The sequence below is a fragment of the Balaenoptera musculus genome, chromosome 5, assembly GCF_009873245.2.
Source record: "Balaenoptera musculus isolate JJ_BM4_2016_0621 chromosome 5, mBalMus1.pri.v3, whole genome shotgun sequence".
Lineage (NCBI taxonomy): Eukaryota > Metazoa > Chordata > Mammalia > Artiodactyla > Balaenopteridae > Balaenoptera > Balaenoptera musculus.
In genome coordinates, this window is record NC_045789.1 from 70,132,661 (window position 1) to 70,148,463 (window position 15,803).

General features: G+C 34.4%; 1 protein-coding gene across 1 annotated transcript in view; it reads left to right on the top strand.

Moving 5' to 3' along the window:
* GABRA4 (gamma-aminobutyric acid type A receptor subunit alpha4) overlaps positions 1-4,862 on the top strand; it is a 64,954-nt gene extending 60,092 nt beyond the window's left edge. The window contains exon 9 of the mRNA XM_036853015.1: positions 2,373-4,862. Within this exon, the coding sequence (XP_036708910.1) occupies positions 2,373-2,906 (534 nt within the window). The 3' untranslated portion in view covers positions 2,907-4,862. The remainder of the gene's footprint in view (positions 1-2,372) is intronic.
* Positions 4,863-15,803: the final 10,941 nt, after the last annotated feature.

Genomic DNA, 15,803 nt, shown 5'->3' on the forward strand with positions numbered 1-15,803 from the left:
GGATTAGAGCAGTCTTAGGGGGTAATTATTCCATATTACTGAGGAAAGGCCCTTCTGAGGACTTTACCAAATGCTACATGAATGTTGAGATTTTCCATTATGTCTGGTAGGAAAATGCACTCTTCCTGGCTTGGTATGTGCTAGGTACCATTTCTTCTAATCCTTTCAGGTGGTTCTTTTTGCCTTGGGTAGTTACACTCAAAAATGGGTCTGTGCTTAGCAAAATTCTCAGTGGGGACTCTTCAGATTTTTTGGACTTTTCTTTTCGGCATCAGCTTCTCTGGTACCTTTTCCTGTGAACTCTAGCCACCTTGATTTCTTCACCTTCTCAGCTTCATCTCCTCAATTTAGGTAGTCTGTCAGATTGTTCCTGGATTCTCCTTTCCCGCTCTACAGCATGCAAACTCAAGTTTTTTTCTTCTCTCTCAATGATTGTGTCCTATGTTGTCTAATGTCCAATGTCTTCAAAAACATTACAAATGTTTTTAGTTTTTTTTGTTATTTCGTGCAGGAGAGTAAATTCAGTCCCTGTTACTCCTTTTTGGCCAGAAGTAGAAATCTCCAATTCTTAGAGTTTAGTCTGAGGGAAAATATGAGTTTCTAAAGATTATGGGCAACCCAACTTTTGGTGGAAGAGGGCAATATGCAAATATCAGACTATATTTGAAAATATATATTTCTCTCCTGCTTATCCAATTGGTCCTTTATTACTCCCTTCCCTTCTCTTCTTGGTATATTTAGCATTTTGCCACAGTTTGACCCATCATTCTATTTTACTTTTTGTATATTTTTGATTGTGTCGTGTGTGGGTGTGCATTTTATCTTCCTAGTGATAGTGTAAACTCTTTAAATGTTGTGGATATACCTTATCCTTCTTTATATTTTTCACCATGTGTATAACATTTTAGAATTAATTCTAATTAATTGATTATCCCTTTCTGTAAAGAGGGACTCAAAATCTGAGGATTAATTAGGTGGTGTTTACAACGTGCTTTGTAGAGGAAAAGTACAGGGTAAATAATGGTACCTTTAACTTTTAGGTTGATGTCAATTTTGGTTTCACTTGTCTCCACCTAAATTGGCTGCCATATGTTAGACTACAATTTCTCATGAGTTCAGCTGCAAACTAGAAGAATATTTCAGGCTGACATGAAGAATACATTCTAAACCTCTCAGAACCTGCTATGGCTCTGCATGTTGTGAGGCTTTTTCTTCTTTCTCTACTCAGGGAACTTGAAGCCATAATTCACAAGCATATAAGATATGGATTGAACACTTTCAACCTGCTTTATAAGTGTAGTATTGAAAAAAAAATTTGGGAATCATTTGAGCAATTACTTTCCTTCATTAGTATGGACAGTCTATAGTTGGCTATATGGTTATTTATCATGCCTGTCAAAATATAAGAATTAATTTTAATACTGACCACCTGTATTCAAATGCAGTCTTTTTCTACAGATAAAATAATTTTATGGAAAATAGTGAATTCCATTTTGATTTAAACACTCTTTATTGGCAAATAGTTTGAACTCAGATATTTATGCAATGATATGGTGTTGCTGTTTATACGTATGATACAACATTTTATTTAAAAATGATTTTCCTTTTTTTTGGCTGTGCCACGTGGCATGTGGGATCTTAGTTCCTGACCAGGGATTGAACCCACGCCCCCTGCATTGGAAGCATGGGGTCTTAACCACTGGACTGCCAGGGAAGTCCCAAAAATTGTTTTCCTTTGTATTCGCATTACTAGTTGCGGTGAAAAACTAAAATGCATGAGGATTTCTAGACTTTATATAATAATGTCTATGTAAGATTATGAAAATAATTCCCAGGGATTTGGAAATTAAAGCTTTTGGAGCTTCTGTCTTTTTTTAAGGAATGTTATACACATGTGGATGGTTACTATTGTTTTTATTCTGTGCACAAAAATAGATATAATTCTTCCTGTTTATAAAGCAAATATGTACAAAACTCACTGAAATGTATACAGCATATCAGAGAATATTATTTACAATAAAACTCAACAAAGAAGTTGTACAGCTATCATCATGAATTCTTAAAGTAAAATCAAGTATAACTCTAGCTTATAGTCCTAAATGCCTAACCTTTCTATAGATTTAAATTCTAATAATTTATAAGAATGGATAATATTTTGAAACAGCAGATGTTTGATTCAGAGTTTCACATATATATATGTCCTTTTTTAGTTAGGTATTTTTAAGCTTTTACATCAAGTTGAGTGACTATAGCATATTAATAAAGGTTTATTTTATGAAAACAGCTAATTTGTAATTATTTGACCCATTTAAATTTTGTATAACTCTACATAAAATCACATAGCCAATATAATTTTTAATATACCTTTGCAGAACTCAAATGCCAATCTGAACATGAGAAAAAGAGCCAATGCCTTGGTTCACTCTGAGTCTGATGTTGGCAACAGAACTGAGGTGGGAAACCATTCGAGCAAGTCTTCCACGGTTGTTCAAGGATCTTCTGAAGCCACACCACAGTCTTACTTAGCTTCCAGTCCAAACCCGTTCAGCCAGGCAAATGCAGCTGAAACTATATCTGCCGCAAGAGCAATTCCATTTGCTCCTCCTGCTACTCCTAGTAGAACTGGGTACGTGCCCCGACAAGTTCCAGTTGGATCTGCTTCTACCCGGCATGTGTTTGGATCCAGACTGGAGCGGATTAAGACCACCGTTAATAGCATAGGGGCTTCTGGGAAGTTGTCAGCCACTACCGCTCCCTTGGCTCCACCGCCTTCTGGATCTGGCACAAGTAAAATAGACAAATATGCCCGCATTCTCTTTCCAGTAACATTTGGGGCTTTTAATATGGTCTATTGGGTTGTTTACTTATCTAAGGACACTATGGAGAAATCAGAAAGTCTAATGTAATTTTGTTGCTATAGTAGTTTCCTAAAAGGTGATGAACTTCATGCAGAATGTCTTTTTAAATGTTTTTAAAGATAAACAGTTGTTCTTCACTAAAATAAAAATTCCATGTAAGTTTTCCATTTAAAACATTCAAGCCAGTCATTGGGAGAGTTAATGAATTCCTCAGTGAAGGGAAAGTGAGCCATCTTTCATTTCAGAAAAATGATTTAAATAGAATCAATTCAACATTCAAATTAGACAGGATACAGACCATCCTGGAAAGTTGGGACAAGAAAAATAGGGCTATTCGAGATCCATGGTGCATATTTATGCGTTGAAATTTGAAAACAGACTATGACATTTTCTAATACACACCATGAATATCAACCAGCCACCCTAAATTTCCCAGTGGCACTGCCCTTAATCAGAATTATCGAGTATGATATGCGGTGACCTTCGGAGATCCTCTTAGTATCTTCAAGAAAAGGACTCTCCCTGTTAAATGAAACATTTTTAAAAGGAAAATGGAACACAACGAATACTGACCAATAGAGTGAAACCTCTGCTGCAACAAAGACAGAGACCAGGGAAAACGTGTTCCCTGCCATATGTTGGCCAAACAGGACTTAACAGTTGACTTGAAAATTTGTGCTTTGAGCCAAAGTTTAACTTATTGTATGAATTCCTTTTGATAATAGTTCATTCAGTTATGTATTCTTTCAACATATAGTTATTCAGAGCCTACCACGTTCCAGGCACTATGCTAGACACTGTCTCTCTAGATAAGCTTATTCACCTTTACCTGCAATGTTACTCAAATAGTAGAACAGTCAGCGCATGCTAATGAACCATCAACTAGCAGCAGACACTGCATTCTTTAATGGAGGAAATTTATTTAGAGTCTGATGACATATTCAAAATATTTGTTTCTCCTATATTGATAGAGGATAACAAGGGTATTGTTCATATAGCCACTTTTGAGATTAGTACACATTAGCACAACTTCAGCAATTGACTTCAAAGTATAATGAAAATGTGGTACAGATTGTTCTCTAAGTGAAAAGCACTGTGTACCTCAAAGTAGAAATCTGGGCACTGTAAGACCTTATAGATTACCTGTCTCAAATTTGATCAGAATCACAGAATATAATTTGATTAGAATCACAGAATCATCAGAATTAGGAATCCAGTACAAGGCTTCTTAGATGCTTTTCCCAACATAGATCTATATCAACTGGTGAAATGCTAAGCTTCTAGGGAGTTTTTGTGTCCATAGTTCTGTATTTCTGGGCAGTTCTGTGTTTATTTTGGAGGGGGGGAGTTTTTGTATAGTTTCATAATGAAGGTGAGTATTTTAAAATTAAAAGAACAACAAAGGACTGGAGTAAAGAAAAAAAATTATAGCCAGGGCGTAGAATACTGCTGACTCTGTTATGCAATTTAGCAGGATTTTCATGAGCTGATTTTTCTTTTTCATTAGGTAGGCTTAACAACTTAATTGAATTTCTTGCAGCAGTCCTAGGCCACTAAATCTGGGTCTAGTTTTTTATTGTGTTACTTCCAAGATTTTTCTTCTGTACTTCTCTCTTCCTGATCTAGGGTATGTGAATGAACGTGTTCTGGAAGTTTGGGGAACATTTTGATAGAAATGGCCACCTTGCAAACAGGATCTCTTATTCTTTAGAAAAGAAATCATATTAATTAATCAGCATTAGTTGTTTAGTTGTTGCATTGCCTTGGAATGGTTGTATATGAGACCTGTAAAATGTGCAAACGCTAAATATTAATTGTGGGTCATATCTGAGAATTCCTTCTTGGCTATGTCTCTAGGTATTTCTTAGAATCATCAGTAATTTTAAGGCTGAGGAATACTTTAGAAATCATCCAATCCAAACCCCTCATTTACAAATTGATGCCAGTAATATGAAGCCCAGTAAAATTTGTATATATGTATATATTTAATAAAGAGTACTTATACAAAAAAGCTGATAATAAATTATTTCATGGATGTGGCTAGATTTCTAGCCTTGAGGACAATGTTTGAAATTGTGGTTGGAAGCTATGATTGGTCTTTATTCCAAAAAAATGACCTTATTTCTTTGGTAAGGAATATACTCCTTGCTTGTCTGTTAGCCTATTCTTAAGAAATAGTTCATTGGCTTCCTTTTTTTAAAAGAAATTCTTCTATAAATTTTTACAGATTTTTAAAGGGATAAAAATAAATGATTTTAGATTTGTAGATCAGTGATACAGATGGAGTCACAGTTTTTTCCTTACCTTTGTATTAGAAAAAGATTTTAAAATAAATCAGGTGGCCAAAGAGAAAGGACAAAACTTAACCAAGGATTCTTAATTGTTAATTGGAAGAATAAATTGACCAGTATGTTTAATTATTCGTATGAAAAGAAATTATTTCAATTGCACACAGTGTTAGTAATAAAAACGCATAGTTTGCTTTCCTTAACTCAATTCCATCAAATTAACTCAAAACTAAATTTTTTATTTTGGTCACCATTTCTCTCTTTTCAGTAACTCAGAGCTGCATTAAATGGAACACTTTTGTGAAGAACCAGTCACTTTTCACTATGAGAAAACTTCACAAGAGTCATTATTAGAGCCTAAGTCCTGGCAATTTGTGAAGAAGAATGGCTGAGAATGATACCTTTGTATGTCTCTATCTTTTAAAGATGAAATTCAGAATTGTTTTCTTTAGTACCAGGATGTATATTCTAGCTTTCAACTCCAAGTTGGCCACTAACTGCTACATAATAACTTCTAGTTTCCTCCAGGCATGACTAAGGATGATAATATATTTACATGATTAATCCACAGTTGAAAATGACTTGCATTTGTGTATATACAGAGCATTTGAATAATGTGTACTTTAAATTGGACCTCACAAATCTTGAATTCAAGTTGGCAGAGAGTAGAGTCACCCTTTTTCACAGATGGACATGAATCATAGAGAAGTTAGTGACAAGGATAAAAGCACTGAGCTGGAATGAACTTTGAAAGGTCATTTTTCAATCATTTAAAAAAATCAAAATTTATGCAAAAATTGATGAGGAACAAAATACCCAAATTTTAAATAAATATGGGATCAGTATTAATAAATTTTCCTTTTGCATCAGGCTCTAATATTACTTGGCATGGCATTGGTATAGATGGTGGAAAAAAGGATGCATGTAATTTTATGACTGTTGATGTGGAGAAAAAAGAGTGATGGCAGGGAAGGCACCACAGAGATATTAACTGAATTTTGTAGAATGACTGGGAGTTCTTGCCCCTCTGCCTACTCCCACAAGCAACAAAAGCACATTTGTACCACCATCTGAAGCTTGAAAAGAGATATAGATTTGGAACTTCAAGGGGAACTCTTACTACAAATAGTTCAGGGTATTGAGAGGGAAGGTGAACGTGGGAAGTGAGAGTTGCTGATGTTGGAAAGACCTGCTGGGGTGGATTAGAGAGAGTTTTGTGTAAATTACCTAAGAGATTAGATGTGATCCTGGATTAGTGGCAATTTATTGAAAATCTTGCAGGATAATAAGATGAAAGTGAACATGCTATGCTTCTGTTTTAGAGAAATCATTTGATTGCTGTATGAGCTATGGAATGGAGGGCCATGAATCTAGAGGTACTACAAAAATTGAGATATCTCATTTTTCTTTTCTCTCTCAATTAATCTTTGCCTTCTAATTCTTTTTTTAATCCCAGTGACTTCATTGTCATTTGTAAAAATGCTATGAGATTGTTAAAAATAAAGATAGGTATTGCAGAAAATTAAGAACAGTCTCAAAATCCCACCATGGAGAAATTGTTAATATTTCATGAGTATCATGCCAGATACTTTCGTATAGATGTTTGTTTTGAAAAGCAGACTGATTGATTAAAAGACAGAATTTTGTAAATTTAGGAGCCAAATATGCCATATATGAATGCTGTTAAATAATTTTAAAGCATTAAATTTACCTTTGTCTAAATTTAAGATAAAAATATAAGGGTAAAACTTAAATTATTGAAATTTTTATAGTGTTTAATCAAAGCAGAAGATCTGATGGACACCATGTCTTTTTATCCCAGATTTCAGTCTCTATTTCAGGAATTATTTTTTTCCTATTATGTGTCTAAATGATTTCTTTCAGAATGTTCTTTTGTTTCCATATCTCCTTATAGTATTCTCTACAATCACTTTTATGTTTTTAAACTTGTTGTCAACTTTTGTCAGCCATAACCCAAGTGAGTTTTCAGTTGTGTTTACTCTGTTTTATAATCTCTAAAATAATTTTCATCTTCATAATGGTTTTCTTCTTTTCCCTTGCTTTCTTGGTCTGTGCCACTTCATTTTTTCATTTCTTTCTGCTTGTTTTTATAATCTCTTTATTCAAATATCTCTTCTTTGAGCTTCTCACTCTCTTAATGAGATCATGTCTATAATTTATTTGAGACTACAGAGAACTATTGATAAAAATTTTTCCTCTGTTTCCTGAAAAAAAATTTTCCCCTGGTATGAACTTCATCTGCTTTTCCATTGTGTTTTTGTTCTTTGCCTATGTTCCAGGCTGGTTTCTTTCTATTAATCACTGAATGAAGCCAGCTATTTACTGAACTATAGTGTGGGAAGTGATGGGAGAATGAATCAGATCAGCCCACAGCAGCTATTTAAATTTCAGGTTTCAAGCCCACCTCCCCAAATCTGTTTTATCTTCTGCCCATGGACCATATTATTTCTCTGTTGTTGACATCTGGATGGTCTATTTGGCTCACAGTGTAGAACTCTCAGTTTTACTTTCTCTGTGTTGTTAGTGCTTTAATGGTTATTGCCACTTCTTCCAACTTTCCCACTGTAATGCCAGTAATCCATATCATCCCGCAGGCTGTTTCACAGCTATCAAGTAGAGTCCACTGGCAATTTTTTCTTTACCCCCATATTCTACCATTTGGGAATAAATAACTGGAAACCTATGCTTTTCTCTTGCCTTTTCATACTCCATGTCATGGTGGCTTCAGTCTTTGGAGGACGTCTCAGGACCCTAACACTCAGTAAGATCTATATCCTATCAGGACATGTGTGCCAGTCAATATTCTTTCTCCTGTGAGTGCAAATGTCTCTTCATTTGAAAGCTATTTATTATCGTTTATGGTCAATTACTTGTAATTACAGATACGGTTTTCATTTTTCTTCCCAATTTTTCATTATTATGCTATTTTTGGAGGGATTTCATAGCAGAGGAGTGAGTTATAAATGCTTTTATTTCACCCTTTTAAATTGAATTCATCTATCATTTTTATTTCCATTAGATCAAGGTTGACCAGATTATCTTTTGCTGATATCTTTTACCAACAACCAGAGCTATGTGGTTTTTCCCTTCTGCTTATCAGGTGTCATTGGATTCAGGTATTAAAACTGGATTAAATCTGTGATAATACAGTTGATAGAAAGGACTTCCCTTTGGGAAAGGAAAAGAAACTATAATAATAGAAAATAAATATTTAATATTATTGCAGTTAAACAGTGGCTGACATACTCTTTCTCAGCCGTTTGCATCTGTGAATGGTAGTCTGCATTCCATCTTTGCAGATGTTGGCTGATATAATGGAGCATGTTTGTTGTCATTTTACTATTATGTATACTGTTTCCTAGTTCAAACATACAGTAAATCAGGGCTTTCATTTTTCAAGATACATACAAATTATTGTTGGTTGATAAGGTAAGGCTTTATGATTTTATCAAGTTTCACTGTAAATTGAATCAAAATCCAAAGTTTTCATTCAAAGCCATGCTCTATGTTATAAGACATTGAATGGCCATAGTAAATAAGAAGTTAAATTTTCCCCTGGTTTATCCTTAATGATGAAAACTTAACAATTTTCTGCTAAAAATGTTGAAAACTGAAGAAGAAATATAGTGTTCTGTTTGGATATTCAAGTGGAATATTTCATAAACCAAGGAATAAAAGCTTATCTGCTTGCCCTCTGAATAACTTTAAGTTGTTTGCTTCATTGTACAATTGAAAATATTCCTTATCATGAAAGTAAAGAACAATAATAATACATATTTTATTATATCATAAAACCTAATTTTGTCATCCTTTGAGCTTCATTATTCTTGCTCAACCAGAAGAGCAGATAATAAAGTATGATATTTAAACAGTTCAAAATTTGGTAAGAGATACAGGTGTTTTGATTTCATGGGAATACAGTTTTCTTACAAATTACACATTTCTGGAGCTTATAGCAATCACGTTTGCCCCCCTGAAATTGATGATTTTATTCTATGTAAGAGTATTATAAATTATAATGAGGTAAATTATAATGAGGAGCACATAGTCATTATGATTTTGTTTTGGCAGATTTATTTTGAAAATAGGGATATTATCAAATGTTGGTTTAGTATTTTTAAATAATTCATCAGAAAGTGATTTTTTAAATTCTATCTCTTTAAGCAAACTTCCCTTGCTTCTCAAAGTTAAACTTATTACTGGTGGTAATGAACTTCCTTTGCTTCTTAGAAACAAAATTTATACCTGAGCATAGCATGGGAAATAATTCAGGTTTCAACTTCTACTGGAGAAGGAGTATTTAAGGTAATAAGGATTAAAATTTCCATAAAATTTGATCACAGATACTTATATTTTAAGGTACATATATTGGAGCTAAACTCTGGAATCACTAAAATACAAACATTGTATCTATCTAATGCAATTTTTCTATTTCAATTTAAAACAATAAACATAAATATCTTTGGAATATTTGGGGAGCTTAAGAACTTATTTTTCTGCATAGAAATATCCTTCCTTTAAATTGGTCACAGTATCGTTTCTGACATAATATTTCACGTTTGAAGCCCTGTTTTTACTTACCTTTAATTCCCTGCATGACCAATACCATCATCTAGGTTGTAGTTTTGCGAAATTCTCATGGTTGGGAAATTTCTTTGTGGGTGACGTGGATGAAGAAAATTTATAAGGCCCATGAGATCTAATGTGACACAATAAAAGCCTTTATGTGGTTTTGATTAATTAAAAGGGTATCAATTGTGTGTGTATTTTATATATATATATATATATATATATATATGTATACACAAAATTTCTTTTCTGATGAGTCAAAATGAATAAAGTATAGCTATCTATGACTTAATACTAACTTGTGAAACCAAAGTTCTGAGAAACTGAAGAATGCTAACTTATAAAAATATGTGAGCTTATGTTTTTAAATATCTAGCTCAGAATATTAGTGTAATTATTTTGATGAGATGAAGCACTTTGAATACTTCTGATGGTTTTTAATGAAAATTTTGTTTTTGTTTTTTTAATATTTTATGATGTACCATGAAACATTTTTAATGTAACCTTTCTTGTTCTAAAACAATGGTTTTCTGAAGAAAAATTCAGCTTTTTGATTAATATCTTTAAAAAAGAGAACATACCTGAGAGAAAAAAAGTTGACCACAGATTTTCCACAGCATACACACACATGTTTGTGTATGATGCACACCAATAAATTACATAGTGTAAGTAGTTTCCTTTTTTGTTGTTCACTTTTACGATATATTAATTAAGTCCCTTCATACTTAATTGTATTTGTTCAGTTAAACATGATTCTTGTTATGGACTGAATGTTAGTGTCCCTCCAACATGCAGATGTTGAAACCCCACCCCACCATGTGATGATATTAGGACATGGGGTTTTAGGAGATAATTAGGATTAGATGAGGTCATAAGGGTAGAGCCCTCAAGAATGTGATTAGTACCCTTATAAGAGTCAGGAGAGCTTGCTTCTTCTCTCTGCTCTCTGCTACATGAAGATACAATAAAAAGCTGGCAGTCTGCAACCTGAAAGAACCCAACCATGCTGGCACCCTGATCATGGACTTCCAGCATACACACTGTGAGAAATACATTTCTGTTCTTTAAGCCACCCAGTCTATGGTATTTTGTTATGGCAGCCTGAACTGACTAAGGCAATTCCCTACTCTTTTTTTTTTTAATTTTTAAATTTAATTTTATTTTATTATTTATACAGCAGCTTCTTATCAGTTATCTATTTTATACATAATAGTGTATATATGTCAATCCCAATCTCCCAATTCATCCCACCACCACCACCACCACCACCCCCCCGGCCACTTTCCCCCCTTGGTGTCCATACATTTGTTCTCTACATCTGTGTCTCTATTTCTGCCCTGCAAACCGGTTAATCTGTACCATTTTTCTAGGTTCCACATATATGTGTTAATATATGATATTTGTTTTTCTCTTTCTGACTTACTTCACTCTGTATGACAGTCTCTAGGTCCATCCATGTCTCACAAATGACCCAATTTCATTCCTTTTTATGGCTGAGTAATATTCCATCATATATATGTGCCACAACTTGTTTATCCATTGATCTGTCGATGGGCATTTAGGTTGCATCCATGACCTGGCTATTGTAAATAGTGCTGCAATGAACATTGGGGTGCATGTGTCTTTTTGAATTATGGTTTTCTCTGGGTACATGCCCAGTAGTGGGATTGCTGGGTCATATGGTAATTCTATTTTTAGTTTTTTAAGGAACCTCCGTACTGTTCTCCATAGTGGCTGTATCAATTTACATTCCCACCAACAGTGCAAGAGGCTTCCCTTTTCTCCACACCCTCTGCAGCATTTGTTTGTAGATTTTCTGATGATGCCCATTCTAACTGGTGTGAGATGATACCTCATTGTAGTTTTGATTTGCATTTCTCTAATAATTAGTGATGCTGAGCAGCTTTTCATGTGCTTCTTGGCCATCTGCATGTCTCCTTTGGTGAAATGTCTGTTTAGGTCTTCTGCCCATTTTTGGATTGGGTTGTTTGTTTTTTAAATATTGAGCTTCCTGAGCTGTTTATATATTTTGGAGATTAATCCTTTGTCCATTGATTCATTTGCAAATATTTTCTCCCATTCTGAGGGCTGTCTTTTCGACTTGTTTGTAGTTTCCTTTGCTTTGCAAAAGCTTTGAAGTTTCATTAGGTCCCATTTGTTTATTTTTGTTTTTATTTCCATTACTCTAGGAGGTGAATCAAAAAAGATCTTGCTGTGATTTATGTCAAAGAGTGCTCTTCCTATGTTTTCCTCTAAGAGTATTATAGTGTCTGGTCTTACATTTAGGTCTCTAATCGATTTTGAGTTTATTTTTGTGTGTGGTGTTAAGGAGTGTTCTAATTTCATTCTTTTACATGTAGCTGTCCAGTTTTCCCAGCACCACTTATTGAAGAGACTGTCTTTTCTCCATTGTATATCCTTGCCTCCTTTGTCATAGATTAGTTGGCCCTAGGTGCGTGGGTTTATCTCTGGGCTTTCTATCCTGTTCCAGTTATCTATATTTCTGTTTTTGTGCCAGTACCATATTGTCGATGACTGCAGGTTTGTAGTATAGTCTGAAGTCAGGGAGTCTGATTCTTCCAGCTCCATTCTTTCCCTTCAACACTGCTTTGGCTATTTGGGGTCTTTTGTATCTCCATACAAATTTTAAGATATTTTTTTTCTAGTTCTGTAAAAAAATGTCACTGGTAATTTCATAGGGATTACACTGAATCTGTAGATTGCTTTGGGTAGTATAGTCATTTTCACAGTATTGATTCTTCCAATCCAAGAACATGGTATATCTCTCTGTTTGTGTCATCTTTGGTTTCTTTCATCAGTGTCTTATAGTTTTCTGAGTACAGGTATTTTACCTCCTTAGGTAGGTATATTCCTAGGTATTTTATTCTTTTTGTTGCAGTGGTGAATGGGATTGTTCCCTTAATTTCTCCTTCTGGTCTTTCTTTGTTATTGTATAGGAATGCAAGAGATTTCTGTGCATTAATTTTGTATCCTGCAACTTTACCAAACTCATTGATTAGCTCTAGTAGTTTTCTGGGGGCACCTTTAGGATTCTCTATGTATAGTATCATGTCATCTGCAAGCAGTGACAGTTTTATTTCTTCTTTTCCAATTTGTATTCTTTTTATATCTTTTTCTTCTCTGATTGCCATGGCTAAGACTTCCAAAACTATGTTGAGTAATAGTGGTGAGAGTAGACATCCTTGTCTTGTTCCTGATCTTAGAGGAAATGCTTTCAGTTTTTCACCATTGAGAATGATGTTTCCTGTGGGTTTGTCGTATATAGCCTTTACTATGTTGACATCGGTTCCCTCTATGCTCACTTTCTGGAGAGTTTTTATCATAAAAGGGTGTTGAATTTTGTGAAAAGCTTTTTCTGCATCTAGTGAGATGATCATATGGTTTTTATTCTTCAATTTGTTAATATGGTGTATCACATTGATTGATTTGCGTATATTGAAGAATCCTTGCAGCCCTGGGATAAATCCCACTTGATCATAGTGTATGATGCTTTTAATGTGTTGTTGCATTCTGTTTGCTAGTATTTTGTTGAGGATTTTTACATCTATATTCATCAGTGATATTGGTCTGTAATTTTCTTTTTTTGTAGTATCTTTGTCTGGTTTTCGTATCAGGGTGATGGTGACCTCGTAGAATGAGTTTGGGAGTGTTCCTTCCTCTGCAATTTTTTGGAAGAGTTTGAGAAGGATGGGTGTTAGGTCTTCTCTAAATGTTTGATAGAATTCACCTGTGAAGCCATCTGGTCCTGGACTTTTGTTTGTTGGAAGATTTTTAATCACAGTTTCAATTTCATTGCTTGTGATTGGTCTGTTCAGATTTTCTGTTTCTTCCTGGTTCAGTCTTGGAAGGTTGTATCTTTCTAAGAATTTGTCCATTTCTTCCAGGTTGTCCATTTTATTGGCATAGAGTTGCTTGTAGTAGTCTCTTAGGATGCTTTGTATTTCTGTGGTGTCCATTGTAATTTCTCCATTTTCATTTCTAATTGTATTGATTTGAATTCTCTCCTTCTTGATGGGTCTGGCTAAAGGTTTATCAATTTTGTTTATCTTCTCAAAGAACCAGCTTTTCATTGTACTGATCTTTGCTATTGTTTTCTTTGTTTCTATTTCATTTATTTCTGCTCTGATCTTTATGATTTCTTTCCTTCTACTAACTTTGGGTTTTGTTTGTTCTTCTTTCTCTAGTTCCTTTAGTTGTAAGGTTACAGTGTTTATCTGAGAGTTTTCTTGTTTCTTGAAGTAGGCTTCTATTGCTATAAACTGCCGTCTTAGAAATACTTTTGCTGCATCCCGTAGGTTTTGGATCATTTTGTTTTCATTGTAATTTGTCTCTAGGTATTTTTTGATTTCCTCTTTGATTTCTTCAGTGATCCCTTGATTATTTAGTAACATATTGTTTAGCCTCCATGTGTTTCTATTTTTTACAGTTTTTTTCCTGTAATTGATATCTCATCTCATAGCATTGTGATAAGAAAAGATGCTTGACACAATTTCAATTTTCTTAAATTTACCGAGGCTTGATTTGTGACCCAAGATGTGATCTATCCTGGAGAATGTCCCGTGTGCACTTGAGAAGAAAGTGTAATCTGCTGTTTTTGGATGGAATGTCCTATAAATATCAATTACATCTGCCTGGTCTATTGTGTCATTTAAAGCTTGTGTTTCCTTATTTATTTTCATTTTGGATGATCTGTCCATTGGTGTAAGTGAGGTGTTAAAGTCCCCCACTATTATTGTGTTACTGTCAATTCCCTCTTTTATAGCTGTTAGCAGTTGCCTTATGTGTTGTGGTGCTTCTATGTTGGGTGCATATATATTTATAGCTGTTATGTCTTCTTCTTGGATCGATCCCTTGATCATTATGTAGTGTCCTTCCTTGTCTCTTGTAACATTCTTCATTTTAAAGTCTATTTTATCTGATATGAGTATTGCTTCTCCAGCTTTCTTTTGATTTCCATTTGCATGGAATATCTTGTTCCATCCTCTCACTTTCAGTCTGTATGTGTCCCTAGATCTGAAGTGGGTCTCTGGTAGACAGCATATATATGGGTCTTGTTTTTGTATCCATTCAGTGAGCCTGTGTCTTTTGGTTGGAGCATTTAATCCATGCACGTTTAAGGTAATTATCAATATGTATATTCCTATTACCAGTTTCTTAATTGTTATGGGTTTGTTTTTGTAAGTTCTTTTCTTGTCTTGTGTTTCCCACTTAGAGAAGTTCCTTTAGGATTTGTTGTTGAGCTGGTTTGGTGGTGCTGAGTTTTGTTAGCTTTTCTTGTCTGTAAAGCTTTTGATTTCTCTGTCGAATCTGAATGAGATCCTTGCCAGGTAGAGTAATCTTGGTTGTAGGTTTTTCCCTTTCATCACTTTAAATATATCATGCCACTTCCTTCTGGCTTGTAGAGTTTCTGCTGAGAGATCACCTGTTAACCTTATGGGAGTTCCCTTGTATGTTATTTGTTGTTTTCCCTTGTTGCTTTCAGTAATTTTTCTTTGCCTTTAATTTTTGCCAATTTGATTACTATGTGTCTCAGCATGTTTCTCCTTGGGTTTATCCTGTATGGGACTCCCTGTGCTTCCTGGACTTGGGTGTCTATTTCCTTTCCCATGTTAAGGAAGTTTTCAGCTATAATCTCTTCAAATATTTTCTCGGGTCTTTTCTCTCTCTCTTCTCCTTCTGGGACCCCTATAATGCAAATGTTGTTGCGTTTAATGTTGTCCCAGAGGTCTCTTAGGCTGTCTTCATTTCTTTTCATTCTTTTTTCTTTATTCTGTTCCACAGCAGTGAATTCCGCCATTCTGTCTTCCAGGTCACTTATCCGTTCTTCTGCCTCAGTTATTCTGCTATTGATTTCTTCTAGTGTATTTTTAATTTTAGTTATTGTATTGTTCATGTCTGTTTGTTTGTTCTTAATTTCTTCTAGGTGTTTGTTCTTTAATTCTTCTAGGTCTTTGTTAAACATTTCTTGCATCTTCTCAATCTTTGCCTCCATTCTTTCTCTGAGGTCCTGGGTCATCTTCAGTATCATTATTCTGAATTCTTTTTC